This window comes from Lactuca sativa, chromosome 2 (assembly GCF_002870075.4).
Source record: "Lactuca sativa cultivar Salinas chromosome 2, Lsat_Salinas_v11, whole genome shotgun sequence".
In the NCBI taxonomy this organism is placed as follows: Eukaryota; Viridiplantae; Streptophyta; class Magnoliopsida; order Asterales; family Asteraceae; genus Lactuca; species Lactuca sativa.
The window spans coordinates 115,887,811-115,897,446 of record NC_056624.2 but is presented as its reverse complement, the minus strand read 5'-3'; the positions used below and the strand labels follow the sequence as shown (position 1 = coordinate 115,897,446).

The 9,636-nt window shown below is 37.1% G+C and overlaps 1 protein-coding gene across 1 annotated transcript; it reads right to left on the bottom strand.

The window, feature by feature from the left end:
- Nucleotides 1–7,198: 7,198 nt before the first annotated feature.
- On the bottom strand, nucleotides 7,199–8,773 carry LOC111884567 (uncharacterized). The gene has a single exon (XM_023880873.1). The coding sequence runs from the start codon at nucleotides 8,771–8,773 to the stop codon at nucleotides 7,199–7,201; it is 1,575 nt and encodes a 524-aa protein (XP_023736641.1).
- Nucleotides 8,774–9,636: the final 863 nt, after the last annotated feature.

Below are 9,636 nucleotides of genomic sequence, written 5' to 3'. Positions count from 1 at the left end.
ATTCTAAATGGACTTGACTAGGCAGAGTTGAACTTAAGGAATTCAAAGACTTGACAAATCTTGAATTTGTTAGATCCGTTTAGCCTAACAATACGACGCTCGGATAGGTTGAGCAAGAAGATATACATGGGAATCTACTGGTCACATTAAAAGAACCCGTATCTAGAACTGTGGATTAACTTCACATCGATGTACGGACTTTGTCTTTAATTCCGGTATTGATGGGGTGACTAGGGAATTCCGATAAATTAGGTCTGTAGAAGATTATTTTCTTTCTTTATGTTTGTTAGTCATATGTTGCCTCCTTTGTGTGATCGAGAGATCCGACCTGGACTGTAACATATGCAACTCTATCTCTCTGCATCTTCTATCTATGCAATTCTTTCTATCTGTTAGCCATATATTGTTTCCTTTGCGTGACTAACAATCCGACCTGGTACACAGTATATGCATCATTTTTCTTCTCAATCCCTCTAAAACTTCAGTTAGTCATATGTTTCACCCTCTGTGTGATTGGAAGAGATTCGACCTGGGTGTATAACATATGCATTCTAAATCTATCTTCTCTCTTAATAATTGTCTGCTCGCCCGATGTAAGGAGTATTGTAGAAGTCCTTGATTACTAGAGCATATCAGGAAGCGGGAAACATGTTCTAGTGTAATTAAAATTGAACACTTACAGATTTTCTGTAGATCTCGCTGCTCGATTTAGGTAGACAACAATATCCCTGGTCGTCGTTAGCTAAATGGTCCCTAGGAAATTTATCTAAGAATATAGGATCAAAATATCTTGTCATTCTTAGTTTGTCCAAATTTATCACAAATTTTTCGTGTTTAAGTGGATCACAATACCGGCGATCGACCAGACATAGACATGAAGGTAGAGGTACCAACAAGTGGATTAGAGATGTCTAACAACTTTGATCCCAGTGTCACAAAATTATATTCAGTGATTGTTGAGATAAGTTTAGTCTGCTTTTATTTTATTTTATTTTTATTTTATTTTATTTTTATAATTGTCAAAATTTTAAATTTTAAATTTTAGAAATTATTTTTATTTTATCTTTATTTTTAGTTTATGTTGATTTTATTTTTAATTTTTAATCCTCAAAAGATTTTTTTTTTAATTTTTTGGGATTTGGACTGCGCCTTACACTGTGTGGATAACAGCTAAAAACGAACAAAGTATATAAGGTGGGTTTACAGCCGAAATCAAGTTCCACTCCTCATTTTTCAATTTCCAGTCGTAAATCCGTCCCACTCTCTCATCCAAGAAAAAAATTCTTTTTTTGTGAAATTGTTCGGTGAATCTCAAAGGTATACTAAAATCGACCATGAGTATGTGTTTATTTCATCAAATCGATGGGTTTTGGGGCTTCAATCAAAAATAATCGGTTTCTCGGGACTTATGGTTGGAGCTTACGGCCAAGGAACTTATGGTCGTAAACTCCGTTTCCGGCCCTGAGCTTACGGCCATGGGTTTACGGCCGTAAACCCTAATTTGACCGTAAACTCCATTTGGTTAAAAATTATTTTTGGGGCCAAAATTAAACTGATTAAATAAGAAAAACTTAAATCTTAATTGTTCAAATATTTTTTTTTCTTACTTGGCCCATTTTAGTGCAGATCAAATGGCTAACCTGAAATTTGCGGACATGCACAATTTAGCTACTGTACTGGCGGATCCTCCTGTTGCACATGGAGAGTTCAAGTCAATGATCCACAGGCTGAGGGAATGTTGTTTGGCTTCTGCTATCACGGTGAATCCTGTCGTTTATCAGAACATCATCAGGGAATTCTGGAAGACTGCAAAGATGAAAAGGGATAATGATGGTGCAGTTACTGTTGAAGCAGACATGAAGGGACACAAGATTGAAATAATTGATCAATTCATCAGAGAGGCTTTGCTGATTGATGATCAACTTGGTTTTCCAACTGAGACTCGGATTGAAGACTCCCAAAAGGTTCATAGAAAGATGGGTTATGAAGGTAACTTTCCTCCTACTGTGAAGAAGCTTCTACCACCATATTGGAGATTTTTGGCTCATGTCTTTGTGAGCTGCATTTCAGGCAGAAGGTCTGGTGCTAACGAGATCTCACTGAGGAATACTGGAGCCATTGCATCACTTGCAGCAGGGATAGACTTTAATTTCTTAAATTTATCTTGGATGAATTCGTGGTGAACATCAATGCTACAACACGGGACACGTTCTTGATGTATCCCAGGTTTATCCAGATGTTTATAGATATACAGTTCCTAGAGTTGGTCAAAGAAGGAGAAACGCTAGATATGAAGTCTCCTTGTCCTCACACGGTTGGGCTGATCAAGTAGAATTTCAAGGGAAGGGTTGTTCTCTAAGGAAAGTTTCCACTTGTGAAATTTGGAAAGTTTGCTGAATTGAACGAAGCATTTGAATCCCATGGATCGTCTGGAAAAGTATCCTCTGAGCCTACATCTTCAGAGAGGGTGATTTCAGAAGATGATGTTATTAATGTGTCAGATCACATAGAAAAAGAAGAAACAATAGTTCCTAATGCTCTTGTGGCAGAAGAACATGTCTTGACGTCCGTTCCAGTTCAATGTGATTACAGTGAAGGGACTACAGAGAATGTGACTGAGACTGATTTGTATGAAGACCTTCATCTTTCTTGGCTATGATAAGGATGAAATTCCTTTAAATTTTGCAAGCAATGAAGAACTTTTGTCACATGAAAACCTTGACTTGTTTCTTGACAGTATCCATGATGTTGCTCATCAAGCAACGGAGATACGGGACACCGAAGATGTTCTCGAATCTACACCTCATGCATCCAAACAAATGGCTGAAACTACCATTTGAATGGAGACAGTTTCAGGGATTCCTCCCCTTGCTACTGTTCCTCCTACTACTGAGCCAATTGAAAGTGATTATGCAACAACACAGACCGACCAGCCACCCTTGAAGAGAAGAAGACACGATCCTAGACAGGGTATTCTTATTCCAGATTTATCTTCAGGCCTTCCAACACCACCAACAACCACTCCTGCCATTGTCTCATATGAACCTATTTCTGAAGGACCTTCCACTATATTTGAAGCTGGTGGCTCTTCAGCTCCTACTGGATTCTCTCCTCCAAGGCCAAATCATGATGCTGCCTCTGTGAGGCTCGCCATGCATTTAGCTCAGGAATAAAGCTCAATGCCTTCTCCCAGAGCTAAAGGAATTTCTTTTAGAGAAGGTCGCTCAGGATAAGATAATCCCACCGTTGTTGAACTTCATAAGAAGATAAATGTGCTTGATCAAAAGAACATTGAGCTCGACATCCAAGTAACTGATCTTTTGAGTGAGAATGCCAAGCTAAAGACTCAAGTTTCTGATCTTGAAAAGGATAAGACCTTAAGGACTAAAAAGATTTTTGATCTACAAGCTAACTTTGGTCTCCTTACTTCAAGCTATTTTGATTTAAAGAAAAAGTTGGAAGAAGAACTTGGTGACAAGTTCGAGACATCTGCTGATGATTCGAGGATTCATGTACACACTCAAGCTCAACCCATTGTTCCATCATCTGCTCAGTCATCGCGTGTTGTGGATCGTTTTGAAGTGGAGCCTGTTCAAGCTCTGAATATCGTTGCTTTGAAACGTGCCAGACTAGTTGAATCTGCTCAGAAAGGACAACTTTTGTTCAAAAGGAACTTGGATCAAAATGCTCCTGGGGATCAACCTAAGATCACTGTTACAGATCTTGAAGAAAAACGCTTTAGAGATTTTTATGGTGATAGGTCATGGATTATTTCATGGGGTTTTCACGACACTTTAAATATGTGGATCGTGAGACGAAAGAGTGGAAATACATACCTATATAAATATGTTCATGACTTTAATTCCTGAACCAGGGTTGACCTTTCGGAATTATCAAAGGCTGCTTTTGCAAATCCCTCGCAAAATCCCAAGGCTACACAATTCTAACATTTCTTGGAATATCAAGTGCTTAAGGGTTTTCCGTCAATGAAGACTACAGAGTCGATTATTAAACTATACCCGAGTGTAATTGATCCTAAAACCAATCAACCCGTTTGATGTATGATGTGTCCTGCAACAAATCAAGTAAAACAGATCCCTGTACTTCAGAATCATCCAGATGGATCTTTACAGTCCATGCTATACTGGGTGTTTGATGAAACTACAGCCACTGTTGTCATATAGCTTAAAGAAGGATGTATTCGCTTATATGACAGAAGAGATCTGCTTCAATTTGGGAAATGGGATATTCATCAGCTGAATCTTCATCAGATTAAAGTTGCAGAAGATATTTTTGAGCCAGCTGCTAAAGAATATACATCTATGGTTGCTGATATCATCAACAAACGAATGTGGAACGGGGCAATGGGCAGATCAGATGTGCTTCTTGTTGACAAAGACTAATTCCAGCTAGCCCCAAACCAAGGGGAGATTGAAGTGTTCAGTTAGTGGTTTGGTCTAGGCTTTACTTTGTATAAAGGTCTTTTGAGTCATTTGGTATATTTTATAGGTTGTTTTGGTGTTTACGGCTACAAGTGTGTTTACGGCCGTAAACCCTATTTGCGGCCTGTTTCCCCTATATAAAGGGTTGGTCTTGGTCATTTGTAGTTGTTGATACTAGTGAGTTCACGGTCACAGAAAAACAAGTTGTACCCAACGTTTTCCAGTTAAAAGCGTGTGCAAACTTGTTTTAATTCTTCTTCTACTCTAATTCTTGTCTCTTTGATTGTTTGATTGTTTGATTGTTTGATCACTGGTAAGATCCGTTTACAGGACCTTACACTGGGATATCTGCAGGCCCCCCGGTTTGCTTAAAATAAGAATGGGCTTTACTTTTTGGCCTTTGTAAACTTTTGCAAGACTCGAATCACTACTCCACAACAATTGAGCATGCTCTGGATCCAATTTAACCGTTTCCAAATCAAAATTATTCTACAAATACAAAAAAGTTAGTTAATTAAAGAACAATCACAACTAAACTTAAAATTTTATCCAAGTTACCTTTAGATGCACAACTGTTGCATTTCTTAACACGGGGGAAACATTGTCCCAACCAGATATGTTGAAAGGGACGTTGTTCCACAAATACCTCCCAATTTCATGTGTAAACCAATTACCAGGCTTCCCGACAGGGGAATATGTGATCTCCCTGTCGAAATCCAAATCCACGGGCTTTCCCTTGTTTGCTCCTATCCATTTTCCTAGCTCGATATTTTTTGACAAGTCCCTTGTTTTTTTTCGAAACTCTGCTGAAAAAATACAATTAAAAATATTATTCATGATAACTTATAATAAATTAATAAAAATAGCTAATAAATATCATAATAAAACTTACCATCATGTTTGTGCTGACCACGACCAAAGCCTACTGGAGGTGATGGATCCCTAGCTCCATCACCTACATGTCCAAGCCCCATAACATCGGTCATCATGGCAAACAGTATCGTCCAAGTAAACATCAGATGTAGCTTGTAAAATTACAAGATGTACAATATAAAAATACAATATGAATAAAAGTTAGTTACCCTGCAAAATTATAAGATATACAATACAGACAAACAACATAAATAAAAGTTAGACAAACAATATAATTAAAAGGTACACTTCAAATAAAGTTTCTATTACAAAAATAAACATTTGATTTTTTAAATCAAAATCTTCATCATATACTTCAATGTCTTCTTCATCAGTATCATAATCAGAATCGCAATCATCATAATCAGTCTCTTCCTCGGAAACATTATCGATTCTACCCGTTGGTGGAGGTACTTCAGTCTCGTCCTCATCGTCATAATCAACATTGTTTTGAGCTACATCAACATTGTTTTGAAAGTATTGTGAGAAGTCGATAAAAAGTCTAGCTCCAGATGAAGAGTTGTTTTGAACTATGTCAACATTTTCAGCCTCCACATTGTCGACATCTTGGACAGAGTTACTGTAAGCATTTTGGACACGAGCATTGTCAGATGGTAGATCCCAAATACTTCGATGATTAACATGCTCGATGACACAATGAGGGTTTTTTTGGTTTCTTCGATAATTAACATGCTCGCGGATATAGAACACTTGTTTGGCTTGCAAAGCATATATGAGTTTATCATCTTGGTACTCTTTTTATGTGTTGATACTGATGAAATTATCATCAGAAATATCTCCCCTATCGAACCACGTGCACTGAAATATTATACTCGGATAATGATATGGATATTGCACCTCTATAATCTCTTCTAACTGGCCATAATATTTCTCTCCATTTTCACCAACCGCTAGAACCCTAGAGTTTTGCATTTTGTGTTCTGCATCACGACTAAGTACCATAAACCTAACACCGTTGACTATGCACACGTTGTAAGTATAAACATCCATTTGTGAACCCATTGAAAGGGTCGACTACTCTTTGTGGAATTCAAGAGAGCTTTCTTTTTCCATCTGAAAAACCTATTAAACATACGTTGATGTGTTATTTATTCTTGATTCATTATATTTATCAAACATATTTGTTTGGTAATTATTATTACCTTTTCAAGAAATCAGTCGGGAAATTCGGTCTTTTCATCACTTTCAGGATGTTTAGATTTGAATTTTCTATATTGATGAAAAACACACACACACACACACACATATATATATATATATATATATATATATATATATATATGTAATTTATGAATGGAAAAAAGTAACAATAAATAATGAAAGATAACTAAAAATAAGAACACTTACTCGATGTATTGTCTGACTTCTTCACAACTATTCAGTATAAACCATTCTATATTAAGTTTTTCCCTTATATCAAGATGTTTGATTTTCATTGCGGCAGACCGGTTCACACTTGGACTCAAACATCCAAAACTTTGTTTTTTCAATGACAATGTCCTCGTTTCATTCAGGGCTATTGAATTGAGTCTGTACATCTCGAATGCACATCGAACAAAATGATAAAGCTTCTTCAGCAACATAACCTTCGGATATACAACCTTTGGACCTCACCTTATTTCTGACATGGTTTTTTAATTTCTTCATATATCTTTCGAACGGATACATCCATCTCATACATATTGGGCTTCCGACAGTCGCTTCATCAGGTAAATGCAAAACTAAATGAATCATAATGTCGAAAAACGTTGGTGGATAAATTAACTATAACTTGCACAAGATTCTAATTATGTCTTCTTTTGCTTTCCTCATATCCTCCACTTTTAGTGTTCTGGAGCAAATTTTCTTGAAAACATACAAAGATCTACAATTGGTGTAGAAGTTTCTTTGTCCAATAACGCTCTAACTCCAATCGGTATCAAACGTTGCATAAGAATGTGATGATCATGAGATTTCAACCCAATAATGTTAGTATCATTATCTACCACTTTATTAATGATGTTAGATCCAAACCCATCAGGCAATTTAACATCTCTTATAAACTGACAAAAGATTTTGCGGTCAGGTTTATTGAATGAGTAGCTTCCATGTGGTATAGTGAACGTGTTACCCTTTTTTTGCAACCATTGATTACGTTGGATATTCATATTTCTAAAGTCCTCACGTGCATTTGACGTGTCTTGACTCTTATCGTTTATCATAAAAGTACACAAAAGACTCTCACCCACATTTTTCTCGACATGCATCACATCAAAGTTGTGCTTCAGCTGCAGAGAAGACCAATACTCGAGCTTGGAAAATATGCTACGTTTCGACCAATTCAACTCGAATCCTTGTTGATCCATGTTTTCCTTGAGAGTTTTAGGATGATGAACCCGTTTATGAAGCAGTAGACGAACTAGTTGCTTATGCATGTCTTCATTAGTAAAGTTCCTTGGAGAGGATCTTGTCTCGGGTTGCCCGTGAAATTTCAAACTCATTCTTAATTGATCATCAGCATCTAAGATCTGAAGATTACCAATATAAACGACTTTATTTACTACACAGTACGAGGGAGTTTCTTCATTGCAAGTCAGGCATGCTCTATACCATTGTCCGCTCCAACCCGATAAACTACTACGAGCTGGAAAGTCGTTTATTGTCCATAACGACATAGCTTTCATCATGAAGAATGTGTCTGTTGCTGCATCTTTAATAAGTACACCTGAGAGCCATAAAAACTTAATCTCTTCCACTAACGGCTTAAGAAAAACATCTATGTCCTTTCCATGCGCTTTAGGGTCGGGAATCAACAAGGCCAATATGAATGATAACTCTTTCATACAAAGCCATGGTGGCAAATTATATGTGGTGAGTACAACCGGCCATGTACAATGCGGATTACACATGTTACCAAATGGATTAAAGTCATCAGCTGCCAGCCCTGAGCGTACGTTGCGAGGTTCACTCAAGAAGTCAGGGTAATCTACATCAAATTTTTGACAAGACTCTCCATCAACGGGATGACGCATCACACCATATTTTGATCTCCCGATACTATGCCATATCATATTTTTGTGAGTGTACCTTGAACAATAAAAACGTCGTAGTCTAGGGGTCATTGGAAAGTATCGTAACACCTTATGAGCCACCTTTTTACCCTTGGTGTTTTTAACAATCCATTGACTCTCCTTACAAACAGGACATATTTGCAATGACCTCTGTTCCTTCCAGAAGAGAGAACAATCGTTTTTGCACACAGGTATTGACTCGTACCCCAAACCTATCTTCTTCAGTTTCTTTTTGGCTAGATAATATGAACGGGGAACCTTGTTGTCTTGTGGAAATGTTGAATGCAACAACTCAAGGAGTTGATCAAATGAACTATCAGTCCATTTGTTATTGACCTTGATATGCATCAGCTTTGCTAAAAAATGAAGGAAAGAAAATGATCAACCATGATTCAACTTGGTTTCGACTACCTCTAATAACTGTTCAAAATCATCATCGACAATGCTACTCCCTGTATTCGAGGTTCCTTCATCGAGGTTGGTATCATTTTCTCTCGAATCCTACATAACATTATCAATAACATCAACCATCTTGTTACTTAGCGCTAAGAAATCTACAACCGGAGGAATTAAAGGTTCACCGTGATATACCTACGTTCCGTATGACCGAATAAAACCATATATACGAACATGAAGTCTCATTGCTTTCGGATCCATGAAGTAACGATTATCACATTGCTTACACGGACATCTGGTTTCACCTTCACTATCTAGGTGTAACATGGATCTCTTGACAAAAGAGTCAAGTCCTAGCTGGAACTCGGGAGATTGACGATGTGGATTAGTAGTCTAGCTTTTATCAATAGACATGATGCAACTGAAACATAGTTAGTGGTTAAGGTTTACTCTACAGGAAACAAAAATCAAGTAGGGCATTTATAAAGTCGAAGATTCAAAAAGTATCCCCAAGACAGAAACACAAGAACAAATAATTAGAAATGGATAGAGAATTCACAAAGGTAGACTTCTAAACCCACTTTTTTAATACCTTATCTCATATTTGAATGTGTATTACATGATTTTATGTTTAAGAAAAATTCGGCAACATTCCCCTTAGCTCCCAAGTATATATATAAATATATACCCGAGGATCAAAGAGAAAACGACAACCGAATCTTTCTTAAACAAACAATCATGTAACACATGTTCACATCCTAAATGAGATAACGTATTCAAAAAGCAGTCCCAAAATGGGGACATCCCAAAATTAA